We start from the raw sequence: 21,546 nt of genomic DNA on the forward strand, positions 1-21,546 counted from the left end.
AGATCAACTGGCTATCAGTAATAATTGTAGGTAACCATACTTCTATAGTTTCTAATAGAAGATTAGGCACAGTCAGGGATTCTTTGAGTGCACGGCAGTCTTGTCTCAAAGCCGGAGGTTGGGCATGCTGTTCCTTCTTTCTCATTCCAATTATGTGATCTTACATGCTTTATTAGTTTTTCCTTCAGTCTCCTGAAATTATAAATCATTTGGAAGCAGAAGAAATTAAGTCAATGGCCAGAATCTAGTTGGTTAGTCCCAAAAAGAGTAGACCCATTGAGTCAACAGTTGCAAGACATAGGTGAATCCCACTGATTCAACAGGTTTACTTTAACTGAGGATAAGAATAGAATTAAGCCTGACTTCAGCTACTAAAGTGAACATAGAATGTGACTATGCTACACTGTTGTATTAATTTCATCATTTAATAATCATGTCTTCATTCAAACTGTTTCCATTCAGTAGTTTCAGCTGCCATGGTTCCATCTTTTGGAATCCTGGATTTTGTAGTTTTGTTTTGGAGCTCTCTGCAGTAGTCCAGTAGTCTAATTATTCTACCAACCATGAATCATATGATTCCTTAAAATAGACCCATGGCAGCTAAAGTAGTATTAGGCTGTTGTAACTGTGTCTTAGTTTGTTTGGATAATTAATTCCTTAAATTCTTTGCCCAGGGCATCTCTTGCTTTTTCCATTGTTATATATTCCATTTCATTGTACTGAACTGTCTAGATGTCTGTTCGCACATTTTTTTGCATTACAGCTTTTGGCTGTTTAGAACGAGTTATGATTCAATTAAAAGAGAGAGAGAGAGAGAAAGAAAGATTAACAGATGCCACTGTTATTATTTGTTTTCCCTCAAGCAGTGTGGTAGGATATAGGTCTTGGCCCCTAATGTTTCATCTGTTCTGCAAACAGATGAATGGCAGGGGATCATTTACTTCACAAGACCTTTCCCACCATCTCCATAAGTGGGGGAAGAATTGCCAGTCCAAATTCTCAGTGTGAGGTAGATAATAGAAACACAGGCACCATTTGAGGAGGCAAATGCTCAAGCCAGTTTAGCTGCAGTAGGACACATGAGACTGTTCAGATGGTGCTGGACATAGCTTCCCATAATCTCTGAGTGCCAGTCATGCTGGCTGAGTCTGTTGGGAGTTGGAGTGTCAAGTGTTTTTCATCCTCTATAGTGCAGCAAGTGCTATTCTGCGCTGTTGTTCCGGTCTCCTTCCAGAAAATCTTTGCTAACACCTACTTTACCTTTATTTTGCAGTTGTCCAGCACATCAAGCGACACAATATTGTTCTCAAAAGAGAGCTGGGAGAAGGAGCCTTCGGGAAAGTCTTCTTGGCAGAATGTTACAATTTGTGTCCTGAGCAAGACAAGATCTTAGTTGCAGTGAAGGTAAAGAGGCTACATCTTTATGATTAACACAATTCATGTAACCCTAAAAGAGAATGCCTTAACAGGGCTTTATCACAAACTATTTGTAGCAGTCTGCACTTGCTAGCCCTGGCCTCAGTTTGGTGTGTTCAGCAGAAAGTGTAAGCATAACTTTACTTATGTACAAGTTTAGTGGTTCATGACATTAGAGACCCGTGTTTCATTGATTCCCATTTCAGTGGAAGGGTCTAAGCCAGTGATTCCCAAAGTGGGCGCTACCGCCCCCTGGTGGGCGCTGCAGCAATCCAGGGGGGCAGTGATGGCACCTATTAGGACATGGAGGCGGGGCCAGGGGAGGGGCGGGGCCTCTTCCCAAGTGCTGGAGACCGGGCTGAGCACCTGAGGCACCTGTTAGGACACAGGGGGCGGAGCTAGAGGAGTGGGCATGGCTTCTTCCCAGGAGCCTGAGACAGGGATGAGCCTCTATACCTCTCCTGAGAGGCCTTTTAGGATGGGGCTAGGGGCGGGGCCTCTTCCCAAGAGCGCGAGACAGAGCTGAGCCTCTGTATACCTCCCCTGAGGCGCTTGTTAGAACACGGGGACAGGGTATGGTTCAGCCCCCTCAGGCACTTGGAAAGAGGCCCTGCCCCCTACTCTAGCCCCGTCCCCTATGTCCTGGCAGGTGCCGCAGGACAGGGATAGAAGCTCAACCCTGTCTCAGAGCTCGTAACTCCGCCCATCCAAGTCCTGGCCACCCATTTGTGGCCCCACCCACCTCCCCCTTCCCCCTCCCAGCCCTGCATCTTGGACTAGGGGAGAGGCTCAGCCCCACCCTCTTGAGCATGAACCACGCCCACCCCTCTAAGCCATGCCCCTTTTCCAGGGGGCGCTGAGTAATATTTTTTCTGGAAAGGGGGTGGTAGGCCAAATAAGTTTGGGAACCACTGGTCTAAGCCAAAGGTTTCCAAAGTGTGTGCCGCAACACATTAATGTGTCTGCTGCGGTATGTAGGTGTGTTGCACAAACATAATGAGAAACTTCTGAATCTATGTGAAATAAGCAATAAATCATATATTTTAAAAATATAAATAAAATATTTTCATGAGATATGTTGTGTCGCCATATATTTTTACTACAATTTATGTATCCGTCTATATTTCTTATAAGTGATTGGTTTAGTAGTAAAATGGAATTACTTTGTTGTGAAATGATGCGTCTCTAAAAAGGTATGTCACCAACATGAAATGTTTGGAAAGCTCGGGTCTATGCACTTACAGTGGATTATGTTTAGGTCTCCTTTTATGCTCTCTGGTGAACATAGGAAAATGTGGACAGAACCAGTGTGTATGACATTACTGCTCCCCCCACACCCACTTGCACACCTTCAAGGAATACAATCGGAAGGCATGGGCAGGACTGCAGTGCATAAGATCTGGCAGATCTGGAACTCTCACTTTGCAGTTGAGCTTTATCTCTCACTCAAACTTACTTTGTTGTTAATAGTCTAGCTGTCAGCTTGATACAGAGATGAAATATAAGAGCACAAATAATGCAAGAAGAATCTGGTCTCCCTTTCATACAGTGTAGTCCTGTACGTGTTTACCAAGGAGTAGATCCTAACTGAAACAGAGATCAAGGGTATATTCATTCATTTTGCATCTTAGTAGAATCTTCCTTAATTCATAGTTTCGAAAACAGCATGCAAAATGAACATGCATTATGTATCAATATTCATGTTTCTGAAATTTGTAGTGCAACCCTCCAACCAAAATAGTGTACAAAATGCATGTGTTCGTAAAATGGTGTACATTCGTGAAAACATACAAAAATACATTGAGACGGGGAAAATTGCTTGCAGAAATGTATACATATTGGGCTAAATCACCTTCTGGGAAAATATATGCCAAAACGTTTTGTGGCAATTTTGAAAAAAACTCAACTAGGAAAATGAGAAAGTGAGTGAAACCGAAATTGACGGAGTTGATAACCAATAAAAATGAGGCTTAATTCTCAATAGCTATGCATCAGATTGAACTGTTAACCTAAGAGTTGTTCTCCTCCTTCCTTTTCTACAAAAGTGATTGGTTGAATTATTTGTTTTTTCTGGCTGAAGTGAATATTTTGTTACGAATATGTCCATTTCTGAAACATTTTAAGCAAAGAGGATTCTGAGCAAATTTTCCCAACAGGGAGCGTCATGTCAGTTAATGTCTGGGTGTTGTCACTATTTCTTTTCATTCATAGGGTCTTTGACATGCCTCTCAGTTGGTTGCTGGGCAACCTTGAAAGGCATTGTGTATACAGGTTAGGAAATAGCGGGTTATTAGACCCTGTGGGAAGGCAAAAATTCAAAATGCTATACAGAATAGGAGGTAGCAGGGTGAGGGGTGAGAAATATTTTTACTTCCCACTGATTAATGACTTAGGAAGCAAAGTTAGTGAAAATATCTGGATTTATAGAGAAAGAGGACCAACATACATGCCCCCACATGAAGCACTGTTAACATGTTTGGGAGAGGAAACTATATCTTACATTTTTAAACTTTCCGTTTATTTGGGAAGAGTTTTAGCAGTGTGCAATCTTTCTGAAAGCAGGACTGAACGGGGATTTAAGGACATGTAGGGCCACTATTAGCCCCCTAAAGGAAGGAGGGGAGCTAAGAGAAAATAGCCTCCCAAAATTCTTTGTCCTGTTTCTGGGTGACTCAAATAACCAAAAGTGGGAGCTCTTTTGCTAAGTATGAGGGGAGAGCTGTGTGTTTTTGTGCTTTTATTGTATTTTAATTTTTATTCTTCATGGCCCAAAAGATTTGATTGTTTTAAAAATTTTATATTCATATTTTCATGTTTTTTCAATTTGCATTGTATCATGTATTGTGCTTGCTGTTAGCTGCCTTAAGTCCCTATATCAGGACGTAATAAAGAAAACAAAAATGAAATCAACACAATATTCTCGAAGGGAGAGAAGATGTTTTCTAACAGTTTCTTGGGAATAAGGCTTATCCCTGGCAGTGACAGTAACAACACTTGTGTCATTGTTGTTGTGGTTGTTGTTGTTGTGATAGTAATGTAGTTGCGGTGGTGATTTTAGTTCTTCTGGAAGCCACAACTGCAGCAAATTGTGCAGGAAGCCTGGGCATTGTTTTTCATCCTCAGGATGCTTCACATCTAGTGTTGTTCCGGGACACTGTTGGCGGGGAAAGCATAATGGCGATCACAGCAAAAATGTGATGGTGAATATTTAGCAAGCCAGCCCTCATTCTAGGGGAGGCGAGAAGAGAAAGATTAGCGGGAAATCATTTCTGCTGTTATTATTATTGTTGTTGTGTGCCTTCAAGTTGTTTTCAACCTAGGACAACCCTAAGGTGAACCTATCACAGGGTTTCCTTTGCAAAAATTGTACAGAAAAGGTTTGACATTGTCCTTCTCTGTGACTAAAAGAGTGTGACTTGCCTAAGGTTACACAGTAGGTTTCATACCCATGGGCATAACCCTTACTCACATATGGACTTCCCATAGCCTTTAATGAAGATGTAGTTTTACTATTCGAAGAACTTTTTGTGTGACAAATGCTCATAGAGGATATGCTAAAGATAGCTGCAGCAGTTCTCCACCATCAACTAGACGTTTGTGCTTTGAAACATTTTACAATTGGGTATTTCACCAATAGAGTCAACATGTAGAACTCGGCCACTTCTCAGTGATCAAAAGTAAAAGTTCACTGCCCGATCTTGCGGGTTCCATCAAACTTTATGATCAGCAGCTTAGGCTCTACAAAGGCTTCTATTTGCTTTCCAAATGATGTTTTATGATCATTTCTTCTTCAGTGTATATATAAAATTCTCCCCATCCTAAATGCTAGAAGCATTTAATATCTCTTTGTTTGAGTACAATATTTCTCAACAGAAAGGTCAACATGCTATTGAATTCAACATTAAAAAATAACAATCAGGAAAAAATATTGCTGAAGGAAATTGGCATCATGTAAGAGAGTAATTAACAGTAGGCAAAGGGAGTTTATCGGTGTTGCTCTATAACAGCACTTTAACTGCCAGTGAGGAATCTTATTGACTGGTGAAATTTATAGTTTGTTGAGGAAGTTAGACTTTTCTGCTACACAGTTTTAGTACCACTTCCCTGAACTATTACACTAGAAGTCTCTTGTAGAAAAACATAAATACATTTTTCTGGATTATTTTCTTTGTAGACACTAAAAGATGCAAGTGACAATGCCCGCAAAGACTTTCACCGAGAGGCAGAACTACTGACCAACTTACAACATGACCACATTGTGAAGTTTTACGGAGTATGCGTGGAGGGAGACCCCCTCATCATGGTCTTTGAGTACATGAAGCATGGGGACCTCAACAAATTCCTGAGGTAAATTTCATAAAAGACTTCTTTCTAATCAAGTACAGCCATGGGATGTGTACCCAGAGAGGTAGGTTATGTTAATCTGATTATATTTATCAAAACCCAAGAATTTCCTCTATTAAAAAAAGTTTTAATTGAGCATCTACGGCAAACACATGCCTGCTAATTTTCAAAACCTAGTACAGATATCACCAACCAATGATGTCTCAAAAATCAATGGCTAAATCCCAGTCCTTAGATTGATCATAAATTGAACATATATCCCCAATCCTGTACATGACTTCCGGTTTAAATCCTTTAAACTTGTTAATTCTGGCTAATAGCAACTCTGAGACAAGGCTGTCATAGAGATTTCTTGGAAATATTACTTCCCAAGTGTTTACCTTTGCTTTTTTCTGAGACTGTGAGAGTATTACTGCCTAAGCTCACCTAGTAAGTTATGAACTTTGATCTCTAAAGCTTTAGCAAATGCTCAAACCACTACTCTTGAATGTCCTACCGATATTAATTAAAATTGAGTACAGTTCTGCTAATTATTGGAAAGGGAATAAGAATGTGATGAAGTTATGTTAAAATATCATGTCAGTCTTTGATGTTAGTATTTATGGAATCAGTAACATGGACATTTACACATTCTTTATATTTGATTAATTGTTCTCAAATGCCAGGATCTAAGGCCCCTTCTACACTGTCAGATAATCCAGGACATCTAAGAAGAAAATCCATGTTATTTGATTTGAACTGAATTGTCTTAGTCTACACTGCCATATAATCCAGTTCAAAGCAGATAATGTGGCTGTTCTGGTTCCAGTATACCACAGTGTTGCTCTGGAGGACCTAGCAAATCCCTAGGGAACAATCCTCTCTAGGAACATTCTAGGTCCTACAGTGTAATTTCTTTGGTAAGTTCCAAGGAAGATATACCATAGAATCACCTGTATGACATAGCTAACGCCTAGAGTAGCCAGTTTACAGGTAAGTGAAACTGTGGATATGGCTTCTGCAGTTACCAGAATCTTATTGCATTACCTGCTGACAAATTGACCGAGGTTTGAGATTGGGTACAATAACTTGTGTTTCATTCAATGAGATATTCTATTCTAGCAGAGTTCTTAGCCAGTTTTGTGGAACCTTGGGCAAGTGTCTATTCTCCTTCCTTTCTGCCGGCATATGTTGCTCCAGAGAAAGTACAATGACTGGGCTTTCACTGTGGCCACAAGTTTCACGTTTGCTTATCTTCAGCAGAAATAAAAGCCTCAAACCACATGCATAAGCATTTCGATATAGCCATATACGGTTATGTGAATTCAATTAGATTGGAGAGACAGGACTTCAAGATCTTATTTCCTCCCGTTTGCACATTTACTGTACATGCAGTTGATATCTGAGCAGTGCTTATCTTTCTTAATTGGCTATCAGCATTTCTTATCGGAAAGGCCATACACAGGACTTCTTCTGTGCTTTGTGTTTTAAAGAAGCTCTTGTAGATGATTACACTCCCCATGTTGTGGTCCTTGGGTGGTAATACATAACTGTATTAAGCAGTACCGTTTTTGATTCTTTAAAGTCATTCATCGTTCCTATAGGAGCAAATACCATGCTTAGAAGGGAATAAATCCAAAGATCTAAGTGTTGAACTGCCATCTTATAAAGATATCTGTGGTATTTATAGATAGATTCTCCTAATAGATCCACTGTGAATTAGTGGAAAGGGACAGCCTCCCACAATTGAATGCATGCATTAATAATTAATAATAATGGCACCCATTTAATAGCATTTGAAGCTAGTTCATTTATAGTTTCTGCTATGATGTTGTTTTCTGTCTCCCTTATTTTTGTTTGGAACTACACTCGAGCAATTTATATTGCTTCTGTTGAAAGGGTGTGTATGTATGTGTGCGCGCACATAGTTAACACAATACAATTGCATGGTTATATTGACTATTCCCAGCTCTATACTCCCCCACTCCTGCCCCATCATACACATAATTTTATACGAATACAGCTCTGTCGGTTCACTTGCTTTTAATTATTCTAATTTTATCCATTGCATACAGTTCTTGTGGTATATTTTTCTAATTGTTCATCCATAAGTGTTGTTTCTCATATGTAGACTATAGGATTACTCAGTAAAAAAAATCCTAAGTCTCTTTGACCTGAACTGAAAGCTGGCATTCTTTTGCTGTTTATGATGTAGATGAAAGACTGCACATAATCAGGAGCTCAAGGAAAGCTTATTTCTTACCCTGTAGCGCCTCCCAAGGCCACCAAGAGAAAATGAATCCTTGTAGCCTAAATCTGTGTCTCCCCAGCCCTGCAATGTCTTGCAGAACAGCCTCAAATTTCAGGTCAGGATTTGAAGGTCAGGAAACCTTCCTGAACAGTAGGTAGGTAGCATTTAGGTTAAAGGAAAGATGAGTGATAGAAGAATTAATGCTGTCATGTAGAATTGCTTTCTCCTGTAAATTGAAATTGGTCAGTCATGAATAAAGAGAATTAGTTCTCTAAGCCTCCTAAGCCCCCCTTTTTTTGTGTGTCAGGAGCGACTTGAGAAACTGCAAGTCGCTTCTGGAGTGAGAGAATTGGCCATCTGCAAGGACATTGCCCAGGGGACGCCCAGATGTTTTGATGTTTTACCATCCTTGTGGGAGGCTTCTCTCATGTCCCTGCATGGAGCTGGAGCTAATAGAGGGAGCTCATCCGCGCTCTCCCTGGGTGGGATTCGAACCTGGCAGCTTGCAGATCAGCAGCCCAACCTTCAAGTCACAAGGCTTTAACCCACTACTCCACCGGGTGCTCCACACTAAGCCCTCAAAAGTATAAATGAAAATAAAGGTTTTAGTTGATGATGCCTAGTAGTTTATCTACAAACGCCTTCCACAATCTAGATGTGTTGGGTTATGGGTGTTGTAGTCCAACAGATTAAGCAGGTATTAACTGGTAAAATCTGATTTAAGCCAATGCCAAGATCCTGTATGGTTAAATGTAGTGTAATAGTTTTGCATGCAGAACTGCACTATAGATGGCCATTTAACACCACCTGGATATTTCATTGAGCTACTGCAGGCCCTCTTCTGCTATTCTATGGATGGTAGAGACGAAGATTGGAGAGGTATCTGGTTGTGTCCCTGTAGCCAGATGCAGAATGATTACATCATCTGCTGAGGTCCATAAGGGCCCCCAGAAGTTCGCAGTTGATAATGTTCCTAACTCTGGAAACATAGCCAGATACTTCTCCAGTTCCACTACCCATCTGTGGAAAGGCCACAAAGGCACAGTAGCTCAGTGATACATCTGTGGGCATGAAAAGTCTTTGGTGTTGTAGAGTGAAGAAGGAACCATCCACCTCCAAACAACCAAAAAATTAAGAGTATAATGATGTACACAGACTCCAGAAGCAATGTGCCTTTTTCTGGATATCAGAAGCTTGCCCAACACCATCAAATGGGGAATTTCTCAAGGAGGAGTTACTATATCCATTCCAGATGCATAGTCATATAACACTGTATGTGACACCAGAGTGACTGGGGTTACAGGATGTGACAGGAAAGACATGTGACTAGAATGACTGAGCCAAGTTCTCTCCTCAAAGTTATTTTATCCTCAGTGTAACTTTCTACATTTGCACAACTTTCCAGGTCTAGTCTTTAATGCTAAGGAATTAGAATGAGGTTGCATTTGATTTGCAGTGCAGTTAATTACATGAACTTCTGATGTAATTAAATGGGCTCTACCTCCCTACCTATCTGTCATTTATTTATTTATTTATTTTTGGACCATTGTGTACAGTGCTACACATCTTTAGGATTTGCACATCTATAGATGTTTTCTGGTAGTCATCTGGGCATAGGTAAAGCACTTTAAAAGCAGAGTCTTAGGGCTTTATCAGACTAACATTTTAAAGTGGGCACCCCCGCTTTCTTAGCATCTCCTGCCTTCTGCAGAATTATGGGAAGTGTAGTTTAGGGTGGGCATTTGGAATTCTCAGCTAGAGAGGCCCTTGCCTTTCCAAACTACATTTCCCAGAGTTTTGCAGGAGACAGAAGATGCTAAGAAAGCAGAGATGCCCGTTTTAAAATGCTAGTCTGATAAAGCCCATAGTGGCCTCCAAGTCACGGCAAGCCATTACCTTTTATCTGTTCATTTCCAAGTCAGAGGCAACATTTATTTTGGCAAGAGGTTCCCATAATTGTGGAGCTGAGCTTTAAAATTTTAAAGCAGCACATATTTAACACACACAAATCAGAAGTTATATCACAGAATCCACTCTTTGGATTTCAGCATTTGGTTTTCCTGATCAGCAGTGCCCTGTGGTTCTCCTCTCTCTTTGTGTGTGTGTGTGTGTGTGTGTGGGGGGGGGGGGGGGGTTGCTATTTTTATTTGACATTTTTTACTTTGGAAGGAAAAATATTGATGTTAAAAAACAAAGACTGCCAATTTGCTTAACTTAAGTTGACTCCGCCCAAACTAAGCGACCTCAAAGCCAATGCACTGTAATTTCAGATGTAGAGCTTGGAAAGGTTTATTGAGGGGAACTATGCCTTGTAACAAGAACAGCAATACTACCCCCCCCCCCCCAAAATACTTTTCTCAGGTCTGGTCAGAAGACACAAGGTCAATGTGGAAAGAGTTGGAAGAGACCTCATGGGTCATCTAGTCCTACCCCCTGCCGAAAAGCAGGAAATCGCATTCCATCCTTATTCCACACACACACACACATATATATATTCCATATATGCCATCCTTATCTTTGCTCTTGTTGTCTGGAATCCTGTGATGTGTCAATAGAGGAAAGAAGCCAAGTTGTCTTTCTCTAAAATAGTCAGATATGTAATAACTGTCCTGCAAGCCATTAAGAATAGCAAAACTAGCCTTGCGCCATAATATTTATCATTATTCTCACTATCACAGATCTCCCAGAGTGTGTTCTGTTCCTTGTCACAAGGATTATTCTCTGATTGTGAACAGAAACGTGTTTTACCTTTTAACAATCCTTGTTTTTTCCTAGTCACTTTAGGATTAATGGAAGTATATGGTCTTTAGTGATTTGCTTTCATTGTATTGGCAAGAATGCTGTCATCGCTGCCCTCTTGTTTGAACTGTTCTGTAGCTTGGCAGAGGTTGCAGACGTTCCTAGAATCAATGTCAAATAGGACCTGGAGCAAACAAAAACAAATTTACAGATTTCAGTATGTTCTGTGAAAGGATGCGAATGGTAACAAATGTATTTATAATAATGCATTTTCACATCACTTACCGCACTTTTCATAAAAGGAAAATGAAATTAAAATGCCTTTCATGATACCGCTTCAAAATTATTTCTTACATTGATATTTTCACCTTTTCCCCAACAACTCTAAGGCGGTTGTAGAATGGTTCCAAGCAATTTTCTGGGGTAGATGAGATGGACATCCAGAAAGATCTAGAAAGCTATATGTTTACTACCACAGGAATTAGACCTATTTATGCTCATGTCTGGCTAGTTAACCACAGCACGGACTGAAAGTTCTTTGCTTTTGTTAGTACAAGGTCTATTAACCCAGACCTTGATATTTTCATACCACCACTCCACACCTGAAATCTTTAATCTGAGAAAGAACTATGGATACTGAGTGGGGAAGATATGGAAAGAAACAAAGACCCCCATCTACACTGCCATTTAATGCAGTTTGAAACTGCATTGCATGGTCCCTGTGGACTCATATAATGCAGTTTAACTGTACTGAACTGCATAAAATGGCAGTGTAGATGAGACCAAAGAAATTCCAGTATCTGTGGCACTTGGATCTTCAATTCCCACTGGGATCTAATCGTTGCTCTTAAGTGTGATTTCTACTATTAAGGTTGGTTCTTATTTACAGGAAATGTCTAATTTGGGTCTCCTAACATTGTTATCTGTTCAATGCAGGGCACATGGACCTGATGCGGTTCTGATGGCAGAAGGTAATCTTTTGGCAGAGCTAACCCAATCACAGATGTTGCATATTGCCCAGCAGATCGCGGCGGGCATGGTTTACTTAGCCTCACAGCACTTTGTGCACCGTGACCTTGCCACTCGGAATTGCCTGGTTGGTGAAAACCTGCTAGTGAAGATTGGAGATTTTGGGATGTCCAGAGATGTGTACAGCACAGATTACTACAGGGTAAGAGATCTGTTGCTTTTAATATCAGTAGCTTTGGTCTTTTATCTTGGTGCAGCTACTGATCCTGGAGTCTGTCTTGCAAGATGTTCCTCTTATTACGAGCGGGGTTGAAAAATGCCTGCTGTTGAGGGGTTCAGTGATAGTGTATTTATTTGACTTCTATCTGGGAGATCTAGGTGAAAATCACTTCTCATAACTGAACTGAAGACCATGGAGCAATTCATTAACTATTAAACATGTCTTTCCATTTGTAAAACTGAAACATAAATATGAATTGTAGATTCCCACTATGTAAATGCTTTTTAAATTCAGACATGTTTTAGGGGGGTGATAGCTAGCAATCAATATCCAGAATTGCAGCTTCTGTGGCCACAGAATATGTAGTTCTGACTACTAAATCCATGAGACTAACAGGAGTAATATGTTGTTTCTTTCCCTTGCTTATGCGTTAGTTTGGATTATACATATATTGAGCTATTAGACTACAGTACTCTTCTGACCTAATGTGGTGTCCATGAGTTTAATTTTAAAAAACTATGTTACTATCAAAGCATTTTTTCTTTCTCTTCATCAGTAGCTTACAAGTTTCTTCTAAGGGCCAAGAGCGTATCAACAGACTTGTATGACCTGAATAAGGAAAAGGCATTTTTCAACAAATGCTGATTGCTCAGTTTGATCTGTCACATTGATTTTTATAAAAAATGGCAGAATACTCATAGCCATCCTATCTAGCTTGAAATCTGGAGAGACTAGATCTTACTGAAGGGAGGTGGCAGCAGAGTTAATTAAAGGGACATGCCATAGTTGACAGTTAATAGTTCGCCTTTTAATGAGATGCATGCTTCTAGTATTAGAATTTGTTGCCCTGTCTTCTTTCCTCAGTGTCTGCCTTCTGATGATGACATAATTCTGTCCTTGTGTATTTGTCTGAATTCTGAACTCATTGTAGAGCAGGAGTTAAGTCATTGCTTCTGAACCAATTTGTTAAATATACAAGGGACTTTGCAGAAGATAAAAGCTTGAATGCAAACTGATTATTTATGGCTGTCTTTGTTGTTACTTCCTCTAATGAGGCAAGTGGCTGTGGTTATTGCAAAGCAGCGAGTCATGGGCTAATGGCTTTGATCCCAAGTAAATGAAAGGTCATGTCCATATGGCACTATGGTCAGAACGTTTAACCATCTCTGCCAGCTCATTCTTTATTTAGTGAGATGTCTCTGTGAGAGGACAGAACCTATTTTCAGCAGCTCTATTATCTGAGAGAGCAGGCTTCAAAAGTGAATTGTTACATATGGTTAGTGGCAAGATAGAGGAAGTTGCACACAAGGACAGTATTTATTTTCGTACAGCTGTTTTAATTAGGAGCCAAGAAGAAGACTTTTTTTTGTTTTGCATTGTCTATTTGTTGCTTTGTTGATCCAGACCCAGCAATTAAAAAAAACATCTGAACTAGATTTTTGTCATATGTTGTCTTCTGGAACTGTAGGGTTTCCAAGCCACTTGATTACATCACGTTATACAAGGGAACTTGGGATGGAGAAGACAAACTGAGGTTCAACTATGTGATTTAGGTGTTGAAAAAGCCTACCATTAACCCGTTTATATCTATTTCAGTAGGCTCCTTCAGTGGTGTCTTCAGCCCAGACATTTTTACATTCACATTTTTTGGTCATATTTGTAGCTTTGACAAGCAATGCTTTCTGCAGGGCAGTAATAAGGGAGGTGACAGCCTGTAGTACAATTGTGACCCCTGAACCCTACTTTTTGTGCCCCAAACGCCTAGCAGTTCCTCCAATTCTCATGAATCCCCTCCAAAATTTGATTGTTTTCAGGATGATTTTTATCCCCAAAATGTCATAAACCACCTAAAAAATCTGGAAGTTTAGCTCTTTTCCAAATCTCTGCAAATGTCTGTTTTTAGCTGAAAAGGGTTCAAAATGACAACCAGAAATTATGCAATGCCGCTTCTGGTACATTTGGCCAGAATAGAAGGACAAAGAAGCAACTCCTGGTTGCACGGTAATAGCTGAAGCCTTGTATCGGCAGTGGCTGTTGACTCTATTGTCAGTGAGGTAGTGAAATTTTGGGTTTTACACTGAATTTCATATGTGTTTACTGTGGTGCTAAATTTATTTGCACAATGTATGAATAACTCCTTTAAGGTTCAAACTAAACACTGAGTAGGTTCACCATCCACTGACATGGAAACCATCAGTTCACCACAGCATTGCATGTTTGATAATTAGAGGTCGAGGAGTGGATTGTAAACTTTTCTTTTTTATCCACTGTTTTCCAGTCAAGGCAAGCTACACTGTACTGCTTATGTTGCAAAACAGACTTTCCTCTTGTCCACCACTTTTTCACTACAACCTTCACAGCAAAGCATGAGGCAATAGAACAGGGCACAATGTGAGCCAGCACTTGAATCAATGGAAAGTTCTCTCCCATCATACAGAAGTTTAATTAGAGTTCTCCATTGAACTTGAGTAAGGAACTCATCTGACGGGGTGAATTCAACTTCCTAGGATGCTTTCACCTTGTCTAGAGGATGGAGCCCCACATCAGACATCACGCAACATTATGTGAGTTCCAGTGGAAGCCCCATCCCCAACCAGGGTGAAAGCATTGTTGAAAGCTTTCCTCCCAGGATGAGAGGCTTTCCAAGTTGTGCTGGCTCCAATGAAGCCAAGATGGGGCCTTGCCAGAAGGACAATGCTCTCCCCATGTGATAGGGAAAGCATCACTGAGAGGGAGCTGCGCACAGGGTGACAGATTCACCCTGATCCTCCGTCTTTCTTCCCGGATGACAGGTGAAGCAGGGCACTTCGTCTGGTCTATGTGATGAGGCTGTAAGACTGAAGTTGCACAAAGGCTTTGATCTATGTGCAAGTATAGTCAGCACTTCACATTTGCGGTTTAATCTGATTATTCACAGATTTGATTAATATGATCACTCAAGGAATCTCTAGGGCTTCATCACAATGGCCAGGCAAACTGTCCCACTTTGCCTGGCTTTGCCGAGAAAGGAGAGGAGCAAATCTGTCACCCCGTGTGCAGCTCCCTCTTAGTGATTCAGCACAACATGGGAAGCCTCCCATGTTGTGGGAAAAGCATCCGGCAACACTTTCACCCTGGTTGGGGGCAGGGCATCCAGTGGAAGTCACACAACATTGTGCGATGTGGGGCTCCATCCATTAGGCAGGGTGAAAGCATCCTAGGACGCTAAATTTCCCCCATCTGATGAGGTCATTAGTCCTCCAGTGTGACTCTGTGGTCAACTTCCAGCAGAGAAGAACCTAGAGATTCTTAGAGAGAACAGATATCTAGGAATCTCTAGGACCTTCTGCTGGATTCCTAGAAAGGTGTGCTCTCCAATATTTAAAAAAATCAAATTGTTAATGTGCGGTTTCCCCTCTTTTGCAGGAGTCCTGCATCTCTAAGCCCAGTGAATGTAGAGGGCTGATTGTAGAATTCAACATACCCTGTTCCTCAGGACAATGATGTAGCACAATGCCCAAAGCTCACTTACTGACCTAGTTTCCCATTCCTCCGTGTCTCTAGCACAAGGCACAAACAGGTGCCTTTCCAAGCACATTTGGCAAAGCAAGGACTATCCAAATGTGATTGGCTAGAACTACTCATACGTCTAGTTCATAGGGAATCATATTTAGGAAAACCTAGTGATGGAATATGACACAACCACAGTAAACACATTATAGCACCCACTAAGTTTGAATGCTTTGACTATATGCTCTGCTGCTGGTTGTTTATCAGCTGTTCATTTGTCTGGTTTGTGCATTTCTTAGCTTGGCAATGCACATGGAAAAGAATGTAGCAGTTCCTTAATAATTGTGCTTATTAACGTGTTAGAAATTGGCACTCCAGATGCTTGCAGTGATTTGCTGAGATACTACTTTGCATCCTAGATTACGGTCTGCAGCATCTCCCTTTACGATGAAAACAAGGCCAGCTCCTCGCGCTCCGATAGTGAGATTGTTAATAATATTCGGGACTGTGTAGGCACAGCTGTTAAGTGACGCTGCAGGGACAACTGTGGAGAGAGATAACCTTTGGATAATTGGCATGTTGTGCCGTTGCATGGTGTTAGCAACACAAGCGTTGTTTGTTTTGAGCCTGCCTGGAATAGCAGAGCAGATAGGGTGGGAAAATATCTTAATTACCCAGTGTAGCAAAGCAACATATAATGAAATGATTGTTTTTCCCCCCCTCAAAACCCAGGCCACCCAAGCCTTAAGACAAGAAGGATTTAGATTACTCATTATGCGTTTGTTTATACTGTCTAAAGTGCATACTTCCTTTTCTCCTCTTAAAGACATCCCTCAAAACAACTAATGAAATATGAAAAAGGGATGCTGTTACTGTATCATCATCATCATCATCATTATATATACTCCACCTTTCTCCCTGTGGGGACTCAAGGCAGCTAACACTCCACACTAACCATGATGTCTTCTTCACAGAATCTTACAGAGAGATTGTACGGATAGCATAATCAGGGATATAAAATTTTCTCTGCCCCAATTTCATGAGTTTCTTCAAATCCCAGTTATATTCCCTCCCCCCACATATTTGTTTTCTATCACATTGTGTGACTTGGGGTGGATTTCTGTCACATGGAAATTTGTCCACCTTTTAATGCATTCTTCCTAATGTATTTTCATTGAGACAGCCAATTACAGTTAAATGGGTTTTTTTCCCATTTCTCATCTCAATCCATTTGTAATCAGCCTGTGTTTTCCCACTGCAAAACATCTGTTAAGGACAGAAAAAATGGAACAGCAGTGCAGTTTGTAAGAATGTGAGTCCTTGAGGAAGGTAATGATATATTGGAAATCACTCTTTTCCAATGCTACTTGGCGAATCCACTCTGAAATTTAAAGATGACATTCAGGGGACTAAATCTATTTGAGAGTTAGGATTTAGCACTTTGGTAACATCCTTTAAAGCTGTGGATAACACTTGGAGCTGAGCCACTGCCCTCCTGATGTGGAATTTAGTAACCACCACTTTTCTTTTCACTACAATAGTCAGCTATAGAACCATTTTGCTTTTCCGCCTCCAAGGCTTCTTTGAATGCAGGAAGAGATCCCACTGAACACAATAGCACTTATATCTCAGGAAACTTTTATAAGATCTAGCTGCAGTCCTTTTAGTGGTAATTAGTCAATTTAGAAATTAAAAAACATGCCATGTCACCATGCTAGAACAGAGGCTCTCTAAAATTGTGCAGGAATTGCCAACAGAGCAAGAGACTGAGAATTGGGAAAGGAGTCCATCATATTTTGTTAATTTTAACTAACCATTTCCTTTTCACAGTAAGAAACATCCTTTGGAAACAATTAATTGGAAAAAATGAAAAGAAAAATGCTTTAAATATGAGAAATGGAAGCTTGAGGATGTAACAAACTTCTGTAGCTTTGTAGATGATTTTTAAAAAAACAAAGCAAAACAATTTGAAATAAACTAAAAAATGGAACAAGGAAGATTTTCAGATGCAATGGGAAACAAAACAAAAAACCCAGATCTGTAATGTTTACTTCCATGTATGGTTGTAATATGTGAAATGGCCCTGAGTGTCAGGAGATGTGGTAGCAGTGATCTTGTGTGATTGTATGCGTGTATGCCTTCAAGTCACCTGTTGATTAATGGCAACCCCGTGAATTTCATAGGGTTTTCTTAGACTATGAATACCCAGAAGTGATTTTGCCAGTTACTTCCTCTGAAATATAGCCCAGAGTTCCAGGCATTCATTGGCAATGTCCCATTCAAGTGTATTTATTGTGCCTCAGTTTGTTATTTCATGAAAAACCCTGGGAATTGAAGCCATCATACTGTAAACCATTGCTTGTATGTTAGAACTGATAAACACTGTTTATGCAATAAGCTTCTGACATTAGAAAACAACAGAGTGACAAAAATCTCATCATCACGACTATGAATTATCAAGAAAGCCATGGGCAAATTGTTACATCTTACCCCATAAAAAAACAATATGGACTAAATGCAATACCTAGTTCTTGCCAAAATAGATCCAGTGAGTCACTGATATTTTTACAAGTGTTGATTTTACATCCAGCAGCTGATTCAATGGCTTTCCTTTGTCAAGAATCAGTTACTTGTCAAGAGATGTGGTAGTAGTGGTCATGCGTGTTTGTTTGTGTATGTGCCTTCAAATGGCTTGTTGACTTACGGTGGCCCCATGAATTTCACAGGGTGAGAAGAAATACTCAAGGATGGTTTTGCCAGTTCCTTCCTCTGAAACGTAGCTTAGAGACCTGGTATTTTGTCGGTGGACTGCCATCCAAGTATTAAGCAGGTCCGACCCTTCTTAATTTTCAAGTTCTGATGTGGTCATGACAAATTGACACAGAGGAGGGGGCAATGTTGTCAACTTTGCTATCTCTATTGCCATCGGCTTTGTGGCTGGAACATAATGAAATGCACGCCCTGGTGAAGCATTTGATGCCCTGAAGCACAATTAGTGGGAATTCTCCTTTAGCTTACAGTGGAAGAACAATGATTGGCAGCACTTCAAATCCTGTGTCTGAAAAACCCAAGGATAAAAATAAAATTAATTCCTCATTAAAATAAAAGTGCCAGACAAAAAGCAGCATCCAGAGTTAAAAAAAAAACCACAAAAGAGAGAAAGCTAACAATAAAGAAGTTAAAATAAGTCACAAAATAAAAAAGCTTGTATGAAAAGAAATGTTTTGTATTTTTGGCAGGACACACAAGGAGAAAGAAATAGCCTATTTTCTTGGGACAGTGCATCTACCTCCATGGGGAGTGCTGCCATATTTAGAGCTCTTCATGCACTTTGTCGCCAACTGTGCCTCAGAAGACAATGAGCTGTACAAGAGATTCCCACCCGTGGATCTTAAGGGACAGGTTGATTCACACAGAGGAGACAGTTTTTCTAGTTTTTCAGAGATCACCCAGAATTACAACTAGGAAAATTTGTCCTTTGTTCTAAAGAGATTTTCTGTTTTAGAGTATGGAAAAGTTACTTTTTTGGACTATAAATCCTAGAATTTCGCAGGCACCAAAGCTTTTGGCAATGCTGGCCGGGGAGTTCTAAGCATGTCGTTCAACGCAATGGCAGGTGTACTTTAAGTAGACTTAAATGTGCCTTACAAGAGCATGTATCTTTGTTTATTGGGTGGTTGGGGCTATTCTCTAGACATTTTTATAAAGTAAAACATCTCGTAGGCAACTTTAATCCCTAGGAAGGCAATGCAGAGATGGAAGATGTAGGCTGGCATTACACTGCAGAGTCAGCGTAGTTTGACACCACATTAACTGACCTGGCTCAGTGTTAGGGAATCATGGAAGTTGCACTTTGGCACCTGCAGTTTGTCTCATCATCAAAGGAGAAAGAAAAAAGGATATGCCTCTTTTGCTTCCCCTCAGAGCCAAGACCAGGCATATTTTCCTTCTCCAAATTGCATTCCTGCTTCCTTTTGCATCAATACATAGCAACAGTGGCCCTTCCTAGGACTTGATCACTGCCTGGACAAAAGGGAGACATATAGGATCTTATCCAGTTGTTTTTCCAAACTCTCATCTTTTCTTTGAAGAATTCACATTTGAATTTGAAGAAATGACTTTAATTCTGCCACTAGAAGAATTAAGAATGAAGCTCACACTTCTTCTACCAGGTTCTGGTACTTTTTTTACTGATTGTGTGATTACATCCTTAGGACTTACGTTTCTTGCAGCACTGCTATTGTCACACAATTAATTGGTTCATTAATATATATTTTAAGTGCATTTAACAGCAAATTATTTGCTACATGTCTTCACTAGGATGATCCTGAAGAAATTTTAGATACAGGCTCGGATTATTTCATCAATTAATTCATTCTGCTAGTACAAAAATAGTTTGAGAAAAAAGTTTGAGAAAGTGATCCAGACAGAGGTGTGTGTGTATTTTAAGTAGCAAAAGGAAAAAGTCTTATGTTGTTCAAACTATTTGTTCATTAACTCATACTATGGGCCTTGCCACACGTGCCACCGGAATCAGCCAGTCTCAGCATGTATCGGTGGCACCCAGCCAAGGGAGGATGGGCACCTGTTGCCCCATGCCCCGCTCAGTCCCGGCTTCCCCTCATCACCCAGGGAAGGAAGGATAGCAAGAAGGTGCCGTGCTATTTATCCCCAGAACTCTGTGCAGAGGGCAGCCCCTTACTCCCAGTGAGAGAGGGTCTCCCTCACCACACACACATACATACATACATACACGCACACCGAGGCTCCTTCCTTCGTGGCGCTGGCCCTCCTGTGTCCCCTCCTTTCCCACAGCATAAGCTTGCCCAAGCCCTTCCACCTCTGCTTTAGACACCACTCCCTGGAGGAGAAGATGCCTGCTGGCTTTGTTTGCTGGCCAAAGGAGTCCGGTTCTCCTGGCACTTGCAGAAGGGGAAATCAGGTGCATTCTGTCTTGAGAAGGCTTATCTTTGCATATAAGTCTACTTCCATAATAAATATAGACCTTTCACATTGGGAAAAATGTCCAATCACTTCAGTAAGGGAACTTACACATATGTGAGACACTAACAGGATTCTGGCCTCTACCTGATACTTGTTTCTGAGAAGTTGACTTCAGCTTTCCATGTCTCCAGTGAAGCATTGAAAATTGCTTTCTGGATACAATTCCCCAAATCCCCCATCCAGCAGAGCCATTGGCTGACGGATTCATCAAAGGTAACTGTTCAAAGCTTTAGTTCTATTTACTGCTTTGTCGGTGTTCATTCTGATTGTTTGTCTTGTCATAAACCCAGAGGGTGAGTTTGCTTTGCAGGCTCCTAGCACAAAATGCCTTTTCATTAAGAAGAGCTAATGAATGACAGCAGGATTGTTATCTCCTCCCGGCCTCCAGGCTTTAAATAGTGCTAGGGACTTGAGCTGTCCATGCTAACATGAGTGCCAGTATAAGGAAGAAGCTGTTTTTCCCTTTCAATCTCTTTCTCCAGAAATGTCAATCCTTACAGTCACCTGCAGGTCTTAGTTGTCATTGTGTAGCTGCATACCTGTGTGGGTGAGCAGTGTCAAGCTCTCACACAGGAAAAGCCAGAGTGAGCTATTGAGGAGTCAAGCAGCTTGCCAAGGCAACCACATGGGTGTTTGAACTGAACTGTCACCACTGGAAGGCTTCTTATGAGATGCTATTTTGACAACTGGTACTTGAGTGAAATTAGCTCCTTCCTTCTCTTCATTTGATTTTCAACTCCACTGGATGTCAGGACAATTACATCATGTTGGAGGATGTTCAAAGATGACAAAGGAGATTTTCAAGGTGGGGGACAAAGTCTCCTGTAATGGCTGGCTTTCTTTTTGACCCAATAAAAGGGGCTTCTCCTACACTCTAAGTCTTAACTCCTTCACCTTAGAGTAATCTTCTGTAAAAGTGCCCTAGTGGAAAAAAAATAAACCAAGCAAAATGATAAATGAGTTGATCTTAAAGGTGTTACAAGACTGTATTTCTCCTTACTTTATTTTTACATTAAAAGAGATTGGCAGAACTGTATCTGAAAACTGAACACATTGAACATAACATATTTCAAATTTTTAAAAATCAGGTTTTGTGATGATGAGAGAAGAGATGGGATATAATTCTACCCTGGCA

The 21,546-nt window shown here is 40.6% G+C and overlaps 1 protein-coding gene across 13 annotated transcripts in view; it reads left to right on the forward strand.

The window, feature by feature from the left end:
* ntrk2 (neurotrophic receptor tyrosine kinase 2) overlaps positions 1 to 21,546 on the forward strand; it is a 195,273-nt gene that overhangs the window by 157,576 nt on the left and 16,151 nt on the right. For all 13 annotated transcript variants that reach the window (XM_062972041.1, XM_062972037.1, XM_062972035.1 and 10 more), the window contains 3 exons: positions 1,274 to 1,404; positions 5,591 to 5,763; positions 11,666 to 11,900. In XM_062972041.1, coding sequence (XP_062828111.1) covers positions 1,274 to 1,404; positions 5,591 to 5,763; positions 11,666 to 11,900 — 539 coding nt within the window. The remainder of the gene's footprint in view (positions 1 to 1,273; positions 1,405 to 5,590; positions 5,764 to 11,665; positions 11,901 to 21,546) is intronic.

The sequence above is a fragment of the Anolis carolinensis genome, chromosome 2, assembly GCF_035594765.1.
Source record: "Anolis carolinensis isolate JA03-04 chromosome 2, rAnoCar3.1.pri, whole genome shotgun sequence".
NCBI lineage: Eukaryota > Metazoa > Chordata > Lepidosauria > Squamata > Dactyloidae > Anolis > Anolis carolinensis.